The 17,867-nt window shown below is 39.9% G+C and overlaps 1 protein-coding gene across 1 annotated transcript; it reads left to right on the top strand.

Annotated features, from left to right (window-relative positions):
- The first annotated feature begins 1,057 nt into the window (after positions 1–1,057).
- Positions 1,058–5,243, top strand: LOC110507812 (diacylglycerol O-acyltransferase 2). Its single transcript, XM_036965609.1, is given in 9 exon segments — positions 1,058–1,713; positions 1,917–2,043; positions 2,387–2,490; positions 2,591–2,661; positions 2,785–2,989; positions 3,169–3,343; positions 3,492–3,659; positions 3,661–3,680; positions 4,552–5,243. Coding segments are annotated over 9 exon segments (1,083 nt in total). The 5' UTR covers positions 1,058–1,655; the 3' UTR covers positions 4,707–5,243.
- The last annotated feature ends 12,624 nt before the right edge of the window (positions 5,244–17,867 follow it).

Below are 17,867 nucleotides of genomic sequence, written 5' to 3'. Positions count from 1 at the left end.
GGGAAAGTTATATGATGAGCCAATATGAGGCTTATAATGTGTTTAGGCATTTTGTTTCCATCAATGAGACTAGAAGTGGAATTGATGGATAGCCTACCTGTCATTGCTCATCAAATCAAATCACATTTTATTGGTCACATACACATATTTAGCAGATGTTATTGCGGGTGTAGCAAAATGCTTGTGTTCCTAGCTCCAACAGTGCAGTAGTATCTAACAATAATACACACACATCTAAAAGTAAAAGAATAGAATTAAGAAATATCGAAATATAAATATTAGGATGAGCAATGTCAGAATGTTTAAATCTGTACATTAAGTAAGGAAAATTTGGCAGCATTTATTCTATTATACTTGATTCACAGAAGACTCCTTATAAATATGTTCAGTATGCAAGATACATTTTCATGTTTATTTTCACAATGATTCATTCATTGGTTTCAATGTGGGGTCAAGGTGTCTTTTATCAAGCAAAAATGTTAAGATTACAGAATCATTGCGAAACAAAGATGTGCTTTGTGAAGCTACAATAGCTGCTATGAACCAAGGACAGTCTCTGAGACACATTGTCTCAAAGCGCTGCAATGGAATCTCTCACCCTATGACTACCATTGGATTTTCCCTGCTTGTGTATCTGTTCATTTCAATTTTGACCTCATGGTCCATGGATTGATTGTTTAAGCAAACACATGTGTCCAATCAAAGAAAAATTATATTTACTTTTCTATTCGATTTTGCTAACATTTCCTTTATTAGTTGACAATCATCATTGACACACAATTCATCCCTTGCTTCAACCTGGTCTCAGAGCATTTCATATTATTCTGTATGTAAATCCGAGACACTCCATTTAGTATGATATGTTACAAATTTGCAAAACGTACAGTATGTTGCGAATTTGCAAAAGTGCAATATATTACAAATTCTAGCTAGGTGGCTAACATTAGCTAGGCTTGGGGTTAGGGTTAAGGTTAGGGTTACATTTATGAGTTAGGTTAAAGGGTTAAGGTTAGGGTTAGAGAAAGAGGAAAGGTTAGCTAAAAGGGTTAAGGTTAGGGTTAGGTGATGGGTTAGCTAAATGGATTAAGGTTAGGGTTAGCTAACATGCTAAGTAGTTGCGAAGTAGCTAAAAAGTACTAACTACATCAAAAGTCACTAATTAGCTAAAATGCTAAAGTTGTCCATGATGAGATTCAAACTCGCAACCTTTGAGTTGCTAGATGTTCACATTATACAACCACCCATCCACCCTGACCAACCACCCTACTTTCGTTATTGCCTTAAGTAACCATCTGTCTTGTGTAACCATACCAAACATAACATATCTTATTTTTTATGCTATTTGACGCCTAGTCTATGAGACCAGACTGCTTGCTTATGTAGCTTATAAATGGCATGTTATATGACTAAAGAGAGGCAACATTTTGACATAATGAAACAGATAATATTCAAGGACAATGTTCAGTTGTCCCCTGCAATAATACAAAGAGAGTACACAATGTGCTCTGTGACAGTCACAGCACCCTTCACACTGTCGCCCCTCCTTTGAGGGGTATAAACTTGTTCAACCAAGTGTGAGAGAGCACTGATGTCATGGGTTGTAATAGAGAGAACTCGTTTTATTGCCCTTTGACAGCTAACATTTCTGGCTTTCTATGTTCAATTTTGTAGTTAAGAAGACAATTCTTGCAGCATACACCTGTGTCTTGCGAGGTAAGATCATTTTTACAGGGTGCAATAAATCCATTCCAGTATCTTCACTCTTAATTAAGTTTGGTTTATTTCTTTCACAAACTGTGTTGAGTATTGTTACATATTTTGTGTACTTTCAAGTTCCCGTAAATATAATCTGATTGCATTTTAAGTAGCAAAGTGTTGACATTTAAGTTTAGCAATCCTAATGTGATGTGTTCCAGGCACTGGATCCGTCCTCCTGTCATCCCTGCAGTCCCTGCTCTCTATGCACTGGGCCTGGTGTCCCAGGCTGGAGAACCAGGTCCAGGTCTTCTCTGTCATGCAGTTCATTGTCTCCTTCCTCATCATTAGGTGAGATTATCTGCTGAGCTCCATATACTTCACTGTCAAATGGCTGAAGCACTGGATTTTTGTTTTTAATTTATGAACAGTATATAAATGGCCAGCCTTTTATTGTGCTTCTTGGAAAACTGTTGCGTACTAGAGGGCATAAACACTGCACCACAGTGTTAATGGGTTGAACAACCTCTAACTGGCTATGACACAACACAAATAGTCAATTATGATTCTCAAACTTGTGTGCTTTTTTGTATAGATTTTTTTATTTTCTCAGATTTAAAAAAACAATAGGATGTTTGACAATTCAAAGTTAATCTGTGTTTCATCCTCTTGCCCCTCTCTGTGTTGGACCAGGCCCTATATGCTCTGTGGTGATGCTGTACCTCCTCTGGACTGACTACTGGTGGGCCTCATACACCACCTGGCTCGTCTATGATTGCAACACACACAAACAAGGCAAGCTAAATGCTACATTATAGAGAATACAGCTGGAGTACTGGTTGTTTTTCAGACTTACTGTAGCTTTTTGTTGATGATATGATGTGTTGACTCCTAGCTGGCCGCAGGTTCTCGTGGGTGAGGAACTGGACAGTTTGGACCTACTACCGAGACTACTTCCCTATCCGAGTGAGTGATAGTAACTGCACACTGCTTTGTCACATTCCTATAGGGAAATTAACTGTGGCCAATATTTAATAATTAGTATAATTTCAATGTCGAATCTCATATTTAACAATCTTCTGACTCCAGCTTATCAAGACCCACAACTTGTTGCCCAATCTAAACTATATCCTAGGCTCCCACCCACATGGAATCTTTTGTTTTGGAGCACTTTGTAACTTTGCAACAGAAGCCAATGGTTTTTCAGCCAAGTTCCCTGGAATAACACCATTTGTGGCTACCCTGGCTGGAAACTGCCACATGCCATTAGCCAGAGAGTACCTGATGTCTGCAGGTGAGGATACTGGTCTCTGGTTAGTTTCAACCCATACTAAAACAATGAGTGATTGTTTATAACGTGAACATACATTGTAGATTAATTTCCCTTCAAGGACAGTAAAGGTTTCATTTATAGACATGATTGAGTAGTTCCGTAAATGTTGCTCCTAAAAAGAGTGATTTGTTATTATTCAGGGATTTGTCCTGTGAATCGCGCCACACTGGAGTTCATTCTGTCATGTAATGGGACAGGGAATGCAGTCGTTCTTACTGTTGGAGGGGCAGCTGAATCTCTGGACTGTACTCCAGGAGTTCATTGTCTCACCCTAAAGAACCGCAAGAGCTTTGTGAAACTGGCTCTGCAACAAGGGTAAGTCCCCATGGTATACACAAACGATCCACACCAGAAAGCTACATTGATTCAAGCAGATACACTTTAAAAACAGACTGTCACACTGATCATCTGGAGGTGAGACTGACTATGTTGTGTTGTGTCTTATTGTGTTATTGTCTACCAGGGCTGACCTGGTGCCTGAGTACTTGTTTGGGGAGAATGATGTGTTTAAGCAGCTGATTCTGAATGAGGGATCTTGGTGGAGGCTGATCCAGAGGGGGCTACAGAGGATCCTGGGCTTTGCCCCCTGTGTGTTTCAGGGCTGGGGCCTCTTCTCCCCTGACACCTGGGGCCAAACCCATCAACTCAGTTGGTAAGCTTACCATATTCCCTAGAAATACAAGGGGTGTTCTGTAAAGTTATTGCTATGTAATTACCATTTGACCATGTCATTTCTCAGTCATTTCTGTTCCCCTAAAACAAAGTGCCACTAAGTTATGTATGTGGAGAATGGCCTCTATACTGAACAAAAATATAATGCAATATGTAAAGTGTTGGTCCCATGTTTCATGAGCTGAAATAAAAGATCCCAGAAATTTTCCATTCACACAGAAAGCTTATTTCTCTCAAATTCTGTGCACACATTTATTTACATCCCTGTTAGTGAGCATTTCTCCTTTGCCAAGATAATCCATCCACCTGAAAGGTGTGGCATATCAAGAAGCTGATTAAACAGCATGATCATTACACAGGTGCTGGGAACAATAAAATACCACTCTAAAATGTGCAGTTTTGTCACACAACACAATGCCACAGATATCTCAAGTTTTGAGGGAGCTCAGTTGAATGTTCAGTTCTTTACTATAAGCTGCCTTCAACATTCTTTAAGAGAATTTGGCAGTACATCTGACTGGTCTCACAACCACAGACCACGTGTAACCACACCAGCCCAGGACCTCCACATCCGGGGGGGGGGGGGGGGGGTATGGGTATTCATGTCTGTAATAAAGCCATTTTGTGGGCAAAAACTCCTGCCCAGTCATGTGAAATACATTGATTATGGCATAATGAATTTATTTCAGTTGACTGATTTCCTTATGAACTGTAACTCAGTAAAATCTTTGAAGTTGTTGCATGCTGCATTTATATTTTTGTTCAGTATAGAATTCAAGTGCATTTTGATCTATTTTAGGGTGAGTAACACTGAGACTGTCATCTGGTTAGAAAATGATTTTGTCTTTCAGTTGGAAAACCCATGGAGATGGCCAAGATCAGTTCACCCAGCCAAGAAGAAGTGAACCATTACCACACCATGTACGTACGCTCCCTTACACAGCTATTTGAAAAGCACAAGACCCACTTTGGGCTGAGGGAGGGGAATGTACTGGTGATTCACTGAGGTGTGGTCATATTCTGGCTGGGTCAGACACAAGTACTGCTCTTTGGCTGCTCCAGATAAGCCTTGTACATAATGACTGAGGCTGTGACTAACAGAAAAATCTCACAGGTCAAAGGTTATTTAAAATATATATATATATTTCACCTTTATTTAACCAGGTAGGCCAGTTGAGAACAAGTTCTCATTTACAACTGCGACCTGGCCAAGATAAAGCAAAGCAGTGCGACACAAACAACAACACAGAGTTACACATGGAATAAACAAATGTACAGTCAATAACACAATAGAAAAATTCAATATACAGTGTGCGCTAATTAGGTAAGATTAGGGAGGTAAGGCAATAAATAGGCCGTAGTGGCAAAGTAATTACAATTTAGTAATTAACACTGGAGTGGTAGGTGTGCATAAGATGAGTTTGCAAGTCAAGATACTGGGGTGCAAAGGAGCAACAAACAAAAAAACAATATGGGGATGAGGTAGTTGGATGGGATATTTACAGATGTGCTATGTACAGCTGCAATGATCTGTGAGCTGCTCTGACAGCTGATGCTTAGTTAGTGTAGGGAGATATGAGTCTCCAGCTTCAGTGATTTTTGCAATTCGTTCCAGTCATTGGCAGCAGAGAACTGGAAGGAAAGGCAGCCAAAGGGGGAATTGGTTTTGGTGGTGACCAGTGAAATATACCTTCTGGAGCGCGTGCTACGGGTGGGTGCTGCTATGGTGATCAGTGAGCTGAGATAAGGCGGGGCTTTACCTAGCAAAGACTTATAGATGACCAAGGGCCAGTGGGTTTGGCGACGAATATGAAGCGAGGGCCAGCCAACGAGAGCAGTGGTGGGTAGTATATGGGGCTTTGGTGACAAAACGGATGGCACTGTGATAAACTGCATCCAATTTGCTGAGTAGAGTGTTGGAGGATATTTTGTAAATGACAGCGCCGAAGTCAAGGATCGGTAGGATAGTCAGTTTTACGAGGGTATGTTTGGCAGCATGAGTGAAGACATTAATGCTGCCGGTTCCTTTCTAAGATAGTCACTAGGTGAAGTGTCCTGGGTTGTTATTTGTTTGTTGTCTGGAAGCATAGCCTGCTGCAACACATTTTATGCATTATTGCTCTCATCACGTTCACTTCAATATAACCACCAGGGGCATATTTCTCTCAATTTATGGTTCTGCTGAAGTAAATAAAACAGAATGTGTATTTTAAATCCATCATATTTTTGTTTGATGAATCAGAACGGGGTTGTTTTTTGGCATTTTCCAAAGATATTTGCAAAGAAAACATTGTGATGTCAAATCTTTGCTGTATTTGTCTTAACAAGTCACTTTCATGGCCACACAGGTGTGTCTTGACTCTTCACTACATTGAACGAACGAACGTATGCCAGCTATTCAAACCTTTTGTAAAGTATTGTATATCAAGCAGGCATACATTTTCATGTATTATTAGTTGCTTGTATGTTTTAATATAACTATTCAGTGGATCAGTGCGTATATTTAAAGAAAATATTGTTCAGAGAGAGACTATTTCTCTAAATTCACAAATGTATCTGAATTTTTCCAACATAATAGCAAATGAGGTTCAATAGACACTCAAGATGTAGCTGCCACATTATCATAATCTGAGACTATCTGTTCACATAACAATGATAAGAATGTAGGTCTTCATAAACACGCTATAAATTCCTTTATTTTAGAAGGGCATTGAACAAGAAAAACATAAAACTGTCTTCAAACTACATGTCTTATTCCTTCTTAAAAATGGTGATAAAGAATGAATTGCCTTTGATGTTATTTATCATAGCATGAATCATTAATCCACTAAGCCCTCACTGAAGCCCTGAATCTGCCTGTCAGTCAGTGCAGTGGTCCCCAGCCCTTCAGCCATCATGTGCATCTGTTGAGGGTGTAGGGTGTTTGCTACCACAGATACAGTTTGTCACCGTATTGACTTTCAGTTGCTTCTCAAACATATGCTTTTAAAACATTGGATATCTTTGTTTGTTCATTGTAAAGAACTGATGCCTTTGAGCCATTCACCCTGTAATTGTTGTTGTTTTAATGTTCTGGATTTTACGGCTAAACAATAAAAATGTGGATAAACACAATAGTTTTTAGTAGTATCATGAAGTTGTTCAAAGTGAACTAACAAATAAAAAACTATTCCAAAATGTATTTTTATTAGACAAACAGCTGTAGAATACATCATTAACATGTCATGTATATTGGTATGATTATTTCAAAAGAAGCACAAACACTGTACGTTTAAAAATATATATGTTTATATCGCTTGTCTTTACATCTCACCAAAATTAAGGTGTTTTATTTGGTCGTTGCAAGATATTTATTTGCACTCAAATATAATTTGTTCTTCTATTATGACAGGGGTTCAATCGACAAGTTTAAGATAAACATATCTTTGTCTGTGTAGCAGTGGTAGTTGTCAAGCAGGTGTTGTTTTGAACCTTGTTTCTAAATCAATATGATAAATTATAATAAGAAACACATAACGCTCTGCAATTTGAACTTTCCAGGATGTCCTAAAAAAAGATTTATTGATCATTAAACAATGGCTTCCTTTCATTCAAACTCAAGCATTTAATAGCAGGAACTAGAGCAAGCGACTCTACATGGGTTTATGAGTTTCATCTAAAATGTATTTTTATTGGTTGAACAAGTGTTTTCTATCCCTTTAGTGCAATTTTCACAAGTATGTGGTACATGGGGCGGCAGGTAGCCTAGTGGTTAGAGTGTTGGGCCAGTAACTGAAAGGTTGCTGGATCAAATCCCTGAGCTCACAAGGTACAAATCTGTCATGAATCTGCTGTGCAAGGCAGTTAACCCACTGTTCCCCAGCTGCCATGGATGTGTTAAAGCAGCCTCCCCGCACCGCTCTGATTCAGAGGGTTTGGGTTAAATGCGGAAGACACATTTCAGTTGAATACATTCCCCTTTCTAAGCTCAAAACAGATCATTGAGATGTTTCAAAACTCTAAGTGCATTTTCAGTTGACTGATTAAAACAAAGAAAGTAACTTGTTCACTTCACCAAATCACTCTTTCAATATGGATACATGTTCAATATATGTATCTGCTTTTCAAAATGCAATATTCACTTTTCTTTGCCTTGTCATTTGCTAACAATACAATTAACTGTAACTTATTCAAACTGCTCAAAATGGATAACTACAGTTGAAGTTGGAAGTTTACATACACCTTAGCCAAATACATTTAAACCCAGTTTTTCACTATTCCTGACATTTAATCCTAGTGAACATTCCCTGTCTTAGGTCAGTTAGGAATTAAGAATGTGAAATGTCAGAATAATAGTAGAGAGAATAATTTATTTCAGCTTTTATTTCTTTCATCACATTCCCAGTGGGTCAGAGGTTTACATACACTCAATTAGTATTGGTAGCATTGCCTTTAAATTGTTTAACTTGGGTCAAATGTTTCGGGTCGCCTTCCACAAGCTTCCCACAATAAGTTGGGTGCATTTTGGCCCATTCCTCCTGACAGAACTGGTGTAACTAAATCAGATATGTAGGCCTCCTTGCTCTCACACACTTTTTCAGTTCTGCCCACACATTTTCTATAGGGTTGAGGTCAGGGCTTTGTGATGGCCACTCCAATACCTTGACTTTGTTGTCCTTAAGCTATTTTGCCACACTTTTGGAAGTGTGCTTGGGGTCATTGTCCATTTCTAAGACCCATTTGCGACAAAGCTTTAACTTCCTAACTGATGTCTTGAGATGTTGCTTCAATATATCCACATAATTTTCCTCCCTCATGATGTCATCTATTTTGTGAAGTGCACCAGTCCCATCTGCAGCAAAGCACCCCCACAACAGGATGCTGCCACCCCCGTGCTTCATGGTTGGGATGGTGTTCTTCGGCTTGCAAGCCTCCCCCTTTCTCCTCCAAACATAACAATGGTCATTGTGGCCAAACAGTTCTATTTCCTCAGACCAGAAGACATTTCTCCAAAAAGTACAATCTTTGTCCATGTGCAGTTGCAAACTGAAGTCTGGCTTTTTTATGGAGGTTTTGGAGCAGTGGCTTCTTCCTTGCTGAGTGGCCTTTCAGGTTATGTTTCCATCTGTTTCCTCCAGCCTCTTCACAAGGTCCTTTGATGTTGATCTGGGATTGATTTGCACTTTTCTCACCAAAGTACGTTCATCTCTAGGAGACAGAACACGTCTCCTTCCTGAGCGGTATGATGGCTGCGTGGTTCCAATGTGTTTATGCTTGCGTACTATTGTTTGTACAGATGAACGTGGTACCTTCAAGTGTTTGGAAATTGCTCCCAAGGATGAACCAGACTTGTGGAGGTCTACAAGTTTTGGCTGATTTATTTTGATTTTCCCAAGTCAAGCAAAAAGGCAATGAGTTTGAAGGTAGGCCTTGAAATACATCCACAGGTACACCTCTAATTTACTCAAATGATGTCAATTAGCCTATCAGAAGCTTCTAAAGCCATGACATCATCTTCTGGAATTTTCCAAGCTGTTTAAAGGCACAATCAATTTAGTGACCCACTGGAATTGTGATACAGTGAATTATAAGTGAAATAATCTGTCTGTAAACAATTGTTGGAAAAATTACTTGTGTCATGCACAAAGTAGATGTCCTAACCGACTTGCCAAAACTATAGTTTGTTAACAAGAAATTTGTGGAGTGGTTGAAAAACGAGTTTTAATGACTCAAACCTAAGTGTATGTAAACTTCCGACTTCAACTGTACATAACCAAAATGATGTAGTGCCTAGTTAACATATACAGTTTGATAACCGCTGAAAACTGTACTTTTGTACGGCATATGTTTACCTCATAAATGTATCAATTTGACATCAATTTATGTTGGAAGGTAATACCAAACCTTATGTGGATGTGGTGGTAAATACTACAGCATCATTCCAAATTGGAAAGAGTCACTCTATGTGCTGCCATTTGGAACTATAGTGTAGTGTACAATGCACCGCTGAAATAACTTGGTTATATATAACAATATATTCCACTCACTATCAGAATTACCTTGATACACTGTAAGCTGATGAATTTCAAGTAGGGAGACGTGATACTGTACAAGTCACATAGAAAAGGTGTGACTTGTACAATGCTGCATAGGGCAGAAATGGCATACAACACCATGCTATGTTTTTACAGTAGCCAACTGCTTTACAATACCCCTATTTCTGCTGATTTGTCCTACGTATGTACTGTATAAGGACAATGAAACTGTAAGACTGACATGCACACAACCTGCCATTAGATGCAAAAAAAGTGCTTTCCAAGTTATAGTCAAATACTGTATGGAAAATTATATTTACCATCTACTATTCTTTCTATGCAGCACTTCAAAAAGAATCGTTTTGAAATGTGTATCCTCTATTTTTTGCTATTGGAGACACATAAGTGTATATGGACCAAACTGTGAATCATTTTTCATTGCTTCCACACAAAATGCATTCAATGACCACATTCTCCGAAATCCATTAACTCTTTTCTCATTCATACTCCACCACCTGCAAAACTATATATTTGCAGCACGTTTTCAAATGCTAATACACTGCTTCCAAAACTGTTAAAAACACATTCAAAGCGGAATGATGGCAAATGTTGTGCATTTATGCAGTAACCAGATTGAAACATATAGAAAATCTCAGCAGAATATTTAATCATTCCAAACCCAGCTGACTGCAATTTCATCTGAAAGCCTACCAAGTGTCCTGTTTTTATTCTTGTTACCAAACAGACAAAAGAGGACGGCTTCAAAATGATTTAGTTTGGAAACATGGATCAAGGAAGACAGGTTGGTGGGGAAAGAAGAGTGGCAGGGAGAGGGAGAATGCGTGGAGGACGAAGGAGAGGAAGACCAAGAGCGGCGGTCTCTGATGAGATAAGGGCCACAATTATTGACCATGTTGTAAACCATGGTCTCTCTTTGAGAGAGGCTGGTTTAAGGGTGCAACCAAATCTGCAGCGTCTGCAGCAAAACAACAAGTGAGATGTGCATCCTTCAATGATAATTTAACTACATATTAGAGTACAATACAGTATGTACTGACATTTTGAAATATATTGCTTGTCTTGTCTTGCGTTTTTCAGTAGGTTGCCAAAGGTTGCCTCCCACAGGAGGGAGAGGCAGAATATTATAAGATGCAGAGGAAATTGGCATTTTTGACATGGTAATTGTCAACAATGCAATACAACTGTGGGAAATTCGAAACAGAGTGCTGGCAGACAATACCACTTTTGGGAATGTGAATACAGTCAGCACAATGACAATGGCCAGAGTCCCAGAGAAACATAAAATAAGGAGGAAGCAGTTGTACCCTTTGAGAGAAACGGTGTACGTGTGAAAGAACTCCAGTATCAATATGTCCAGGTAAGATGTCTGTTCAATAACCAAACAGGGTACATACACAGCTATGCATAATGTAAAGTACTGTAAAACTGTGGATTTACTGTATTTTAGAGAGTAATGGAGATGGAAGGCAGGCAAACTGCACATACATTCATCTTTGTGGATGATGCTGGATTCAACGTGGCAAAAACACACCGCAGGGGAAGAAATGTGATTGGACAGAGAGCAACCGTGGATGTCCCAGGCCAGAGAGGAGCTAACATCACAATGTGTACTCTACTGTTCAATGATGGTTTGCTGTTACACAAACCACTCATTTCCCCCTACAATACAGAGGCAAATTTATTTTCTGGATGACCTGCATAATCAACTTGTGCCAGCGGAGGAGAGAGGGGCCAGAAACTCCCCTACCTTCGTTGTTGTATGCGATAATGTGGCATTCCACCACTCTGCTGCAGTCCCAGACTGGTTTGCTGCACATCCCAGGATGTCAGTACTATTCCTGCCTCCATACTCCCCCTTCCTAAACCCCATAGAGGATTTTTTCTCTGCATGGAGGTGGAAGGTTTATGACCACCATCCACATGACCAGATGTCCTTACTGGATGCCATGAACACAGGGTGTGGAGATACTTCTCCTGAAGACTGCCAGGGTGTGGAGATACTTCTCCTGAAGACTGCCAGGGTGTGGAGACACTTCTCCTGAAGACTGCCAGGGTGTGGAGACACTTCTCCTGAAGACTGCCAGGGTGTGGAGATACTTCTCCTGAAGACTGCCAGGGTGTGGAGACACTTCTCCTGAAGACTGCCAGGGTGTGGAGACACTTCTCCTGAAGACTGCCAGGGTGTGGAGACACTTCTCCTGAAGACTGCCAGGGTGTGGAGACACTTCTCCTGAAGACTGCTAGGGTGTGGAGACACTTCTCCTGAAGACTGCCAGGGTGTGGAGACACTTCTCCTGAAGACTGCCAGGGTGTGGAGACACTTCTCCTGAAGACTGCCAGGGTGTGGAGACACTTCTCCTGAAGACTGCCAGGGTGTGGAGATACTTCTCCTGAAGACTGCCAGGTTTGGATTAGACATTCCAGGAGATACTTTCCAAGATGCATCGCCAGAGAAGACACATGATGTGATGTTGATGAGAACTTGTGGTCAAATGCAGGAGAGAGGGAGAACTAGAACCCTCACATTACTGTACATTTTTATTGATTATACTATACATGTAGTTGTTTTTTGTTGTTGTAATTATTGCAGCCCTGGAATTTCAGGAATTCGTTTTTTGTTTCAAAATTGTATTTTTCACAAGTACATTACTATATGCAAAGTGACCACACTTTGAGGAGGTCTACTCAGGAGGATGGTAATAGATGGGAGGTACGTGATGCGACGTTGTCTCCCTCTGCTGGGAGTACATGAGCTGGGCATCCCAACACGGATAGCGCCAAGTGGAGGTAATTAGGGGAAAGTGCCAACCAGCCGTGGACACCAAATAAAAGGACCACTGTGGCACACCGCGGAGTAGGACCGACACAGAGCAAAAGCTGAGAAGAAGGACTGAGCCAAACTTACGTGATTTTCTTTGTTATGTTTATTTTATGTCCTAGTAAAGTTGTTTACGGACTAAAACCTCCCTGTCTCTGTGTTAATCTCTGCATACTCAACCCAACACCCCATGGTTGACCACAAAAGATATAGAAAGGCTATTGAAGCAAATTGCTGCATTTCTGATGAATTCTTGTTACATATACTTTAGTACAGTCAATAAAGTGAGGTGTTCTTATTCTATAATGATTTATGTGAAAAATCATTCAAACCTCAAAGAGAAGTTCATAATTTATGTAAGGCTCCTTGTTTGGGATTTTTAGTTCAGTGTGTTATGAGTGACAATGTATGCTTTCTGATTGGGAGTTGTTGCCAGTGTTATGGTCGAACAAGTTTATTTTGAGACGTATGAAGTGGTTTGAGGTGAGATTAACTGTTGGGCCAAGATGCATGTTGGTAATGCAAACTGAAGAGTTTTGAAAAAGTGACTTCAGTCTTGACTGATGCTTGTTAGCAATTGAAAAAAAAGCTACGTGGTTCAAATGACTAAATGGTGAGCCTTTCATTATCCTATGTATTCGTGAATAAACAAAGATTGCTCATGGTATTTAACAGAACACTCGGATTTTGGATGAATGAGTCCGGGGTGGAATATGTGTGAAACTCCAATGAATGCACAATCAAAGGTTCTGAACATAAGATAGGGGCCATAAAAGTGTTATCAGTTTAAAGTTTTGTACTTAATTTTGGAAATATATTACTTACATCTGAAAAATGAGCCAGAGTGATTGAAAAAAAACTAACACTGAGAAGAGCGAGTGGAGAGCATACCAGAAACTTCAGGAAGCGGGAAACATACAACTGAACTTCAAATGGAATATCAACCTCATCTATGGCTGACTGGCACCATGCAGATCAATGGTCATAGAGTAGAAAGTTGTCCAGCAATCAACAAGGGCCTGAAGGTAATTACATCAGCTGGCATTGCAGATCTTAGTGTGTGTGTGTGCGTGCGCATGCCCACGTGTCTGTGTTGGTTGGTTTTGGATGAAAAGGTTGAAAAGCAAAAGCCAATTCGCCTGCCTGATCCGCACCTCTTTGCAACTTTCTAGAACATGTTCTAGCAAGTTGTCTCAGTATACCACTACCACACAGAAGACAGCAGTTGACATCATCCTTATTAAACACATACATACTGTACATACATACATAAAGCTAGGGTTAGAGTTGTGGTTGAAGCTAAGGTTAGGGTTGAACCGGGATGTGGGCATGAAGCTAGAATTAGGGAAAGGGTTACAACCCAAACCCTATCCCTAACCTTAACTAAAAATGCTTATGGTGGACCAAATCAGACACTGTCCAACACCCTGGTAAGCATGTCACTGGTTGGTTCACTCAGTTGTGTCTTGCGCTTAGCGATAATAAACCACCTAATCCACCCATTACCAGCCAGCTGGTGACAGACAAACATTGTTATGAAATACACATAACACATAAATACATAAAGCAGATTAAATAAGGCAGCTCAACAATACATAAAACAATACCAAAGCTGTATGGAAATTGTGTTTGAAAAAGGCCAGTGCTTTGCTTCATTCTTGTTAATATTACTGATGCGCTGCATCCAAGTTTGTGTAGTTGAACACCCTCTGCACACCTACTGGCTCTAGCAACATTTGGGTGGCATTGTTGGATATGTCTGGAACCTGGAAAACAAGACGAAACGATAAACAAGAGTAGCAACAAGATGGTGGATGCTAACGTTATGGAGATGCTAGTCACCATCCACGCAGAAATGGCTACACTACGCTCTGATTTCATGAACGAACTTTGTTCCTCTGTGTCAAGTCTACGACCTGAAATAATGACAGAAGTCCAGTCAACTATGGCAACACTACAAAAAACTATCACGACACAAGCCCAAAAAATACATTTGGAAACATCATTGATCAACATCGATAAGCGGCTTACCAAAAACGAGGCCAAAAACACCAATTTTACCTCTGAGAATGTGAAGCTAATGGTTAACAGTAGTCTAGATTAACAGTAAAACCGTTCCCGGAGACAGAATATATGTGTGGTCAGAATCCCAGAAGGGACGGAAGGGCACAATCCTACCGAGTTCATGGCCTCTTTCCTGCAAGACGTCATCGGCAGAGAAACGTTTGACAGGCCCTGTCATCAACAGGGCTCATCGCACTCTAGCAGCAAAACCACAGCCCGGTCGCCCTTCCAGAGTAATTCTGCTCCACTTACATTACTTCCAGACCAAAGAGAAAATGATTTGGACATCCCACGAAAGAGGACAGTTGAACTACAATGACAAGCGGATCCAAATCTTCCCAGACTTCCCAGAGCTGCATGTAAAGATGTAAAAGCCCACCTTCACAAGGCAGGAGTCAGATTTGGCCTGATACACCTGGCTAAATTCAGGATTACATTACTTCCCAGGGGGCTAGCCACACATTTTACTACACCTAGTAAGCGACAGCGGCACAGAACCCAGATTCGTGAAGGCTGCTAGTTATGTTATTAGGGTGCACACATGGCCAGTTGATGGATGGGAACGTGAGTAACTTTTATTTGAGCAGTCCATGCACCCAATAAGAGTACCAGTCAAAGGTTTGGGCACACCTACTCATTCCAGGGTTTTTCTTAATTTGTACTATTTTCTACATTGTAGAATAATAGTGAAGACATCAAAACTATGAAATAACACATATGGAATCATATAGTAAAACCAAAAAGGTGTTAAATAAATCCAAATATATTTTATATTTGAGATTCTTCAAAGTAGCCACTCTTTGCCTCGATGACAGCTTTGCACACTATTGACATTGGATAAATTGAATAAATCATTAACTGCTCCAGTCTCGAATCGTAGAGCCTCAAAAGCTCTCAGAAGCGTTTGTGATTAATCTGGTTTAGTAGATGTATGGAGAGAGCTAAATCCTAATGTCAGAGACTATACCTTCTACTCTATTTTAGATTGGACAATTTTTTTATGCCCACTTACATGCATGTTGTCCAGTCATGTGCTATTGGTTCTATAGTAATTTCTGACCATGCCCCAGTGTATATAGATATTGAAATGGGCAAAACAATCCCCCAAATGAGATATATTCTCTGCTTAACAATGAAGGATTCTGCTCTGTGATAAAATATAAATGATCACATTACTGGCTCAACAATCCTGTCTGAGCTGCAACCATCTGGGATGCTGATAAAAGCAACCATAAATGGTTATATCATTTTCCAAGCCTCTCTGATCAAGAAGCTTAGAATGGAAAATAGGGAAAAATTGGAGGCTGAAGTAAAGCATCTAGTCCGTTTTCATAGACAACAGCCAACCCAGGTGAACTGGAATTCACTAGCTTGTGCTAAGGCCAAACTCAATATTAGAGCATACAAAGCATGTCAAAAATATTTAAATGTGGGGTGTCGTCCTCAAACAATCGCATGGCATGCTTTCGCTGTAATAGCTACTGTAAATCAGACAGTGCAGTTAGATTAACAAGAATGTAAGCTTTCACCCGATAAGACACTTATTTGTACCTAAATGTTTAATATTCATCATTTTTATGATAATTTATTTGAATTGCGCGCCCTCCAGTTTCACCGGAAGTTGTCCCGCTAGCGCTACGCCTAGGCTTATTAAAAGAACAGAATGAAAGATTGATTAAGTCTATAAGGATGGCAGATATCTCTACCTCTTTTCCATTGCTTATCAATAATAAGTTTTGCGACTTCAATAAATCTCTTTATACTTCACAATGTACAAGATTGATTTGGAAAGGACAATGTGAGACGTGCTTTGAATATCATAAACCACCTTGGCAGAATTAAAGACCATGCACTCATTGTCTCTCTCGATGCCGAAAAGGCCTTCAATAGAGTTGAGTGGAAATTATTTTTTGCTCTATTAGAAAAAGTGAATCTGGGTGACCGTTTTATTAATTTAGTAAAATGACTTAATTCTGACCCATCAGCGGCAGTTAACACAAATGGTAAATTATCAGAAAGATTTCCTATCGGTAGGGGATGTCGTCGAGGCTGTCCTTTATCTCCTGCTCTGTTCTCATTAGTCATACATCGACTGGATGAGGTAATAAGGTCTAGTAATAATATCAGGGGCATCTCCATGGGTGATGAAGAGCATAGAATTTCATTATTTGCTGATGATGTGCTTTATACATGTCTAAACCAGAGACCTCTGTCACTGCAGTAATGGACATCATATCTGAATATGGTAACCTGTCAGAGTACAACATTAATGTTGCTGTATCCATGGCTTTATCTTTGAATGTCCCCTCTACAATCAACTTAGAAACGATATCTCCATTCCAATGGACCGAAACAAGCTTAAAATACTTGGGAACATATGTTACTCCAAATCTTAAAGACCTGAGCACTTCAAATGATATGTCTTTGCTCACAAAGATTAAACAGGACCTGATTAACTGCTCTACCAAGATGAATATCCTTCCTCGGCTAAATGATCTATTCCAATATATCCCCTGCCGTCTATCTCAGTCCTTTTTTCCAGAAAATGAATGCCAATATATCTAAATATATCTGGAACAATAAGAAATCTAGAACCAAATTTACCAGTCTAATGAAGCCTAAGGATTTAGGAGGGGTCTCTGCCAAATCTGCAACTATAGTACTGGTCTGCTCAGAATTTATATTTGCCCTACTTTTATTGTCACGTTGTGTTTGACCCTGAATGTCTGTTCAATACCCTTGTTAACTTAGCCAAAACAATGCATATTGTTATTATGCTAGGCATAGGGTGGTGCGGTCTGCACAACGTATCACCGGGGGAAAACTACCTGCCCTCCAGAACAGCCGACGTCACGGGAAGGTCAAAAAAATCACCAAGGACAACAACCACCCGAGCCACTGACTGTTCACCCCGCTACCATCCAGAAGGCAAAGTCAGTACAGGTGCATCAAATCTGGGACCGAGAGACTGAAAAACAGTTTCTATCTCAAGGCCATCAGACTGTTAAGCAGCCATCACTAACACAGAGAAGCTGCTACCTACATACAGACTTGAAATCATTGGCCACATTAATAAATGGATCACGAGTCACTTTAATAATGGCACTTTAATAATGTTTACATATCTTGCATTACTCATCTCATATGTATATGCTGTATTTTATACCATCTATTGCATCTTGCCTATGCCTCTCAGTCATTGCTCATCCATATATTTATATGTATATATTCTTATTCCATTCCTTTTATT

Source organism: Oncorhynchus mykiss, chromosome 27, assembly GCF_013265735.2.
Source record: "Oncorhynchus mykiss isolate Arlee chromosome 27, USDA_OmykA_1.1, whole genome shotgun sequence".
NCBI lineage: Eukaryota > Metazoa > Chordata > Actinopteri > Salmoniformes > Salmonidae > Oncorhynchus > Oncorhynchus mykiss.
This window is presented reverse-complemented; position numbering and strand designations above follow the sequence as displayed.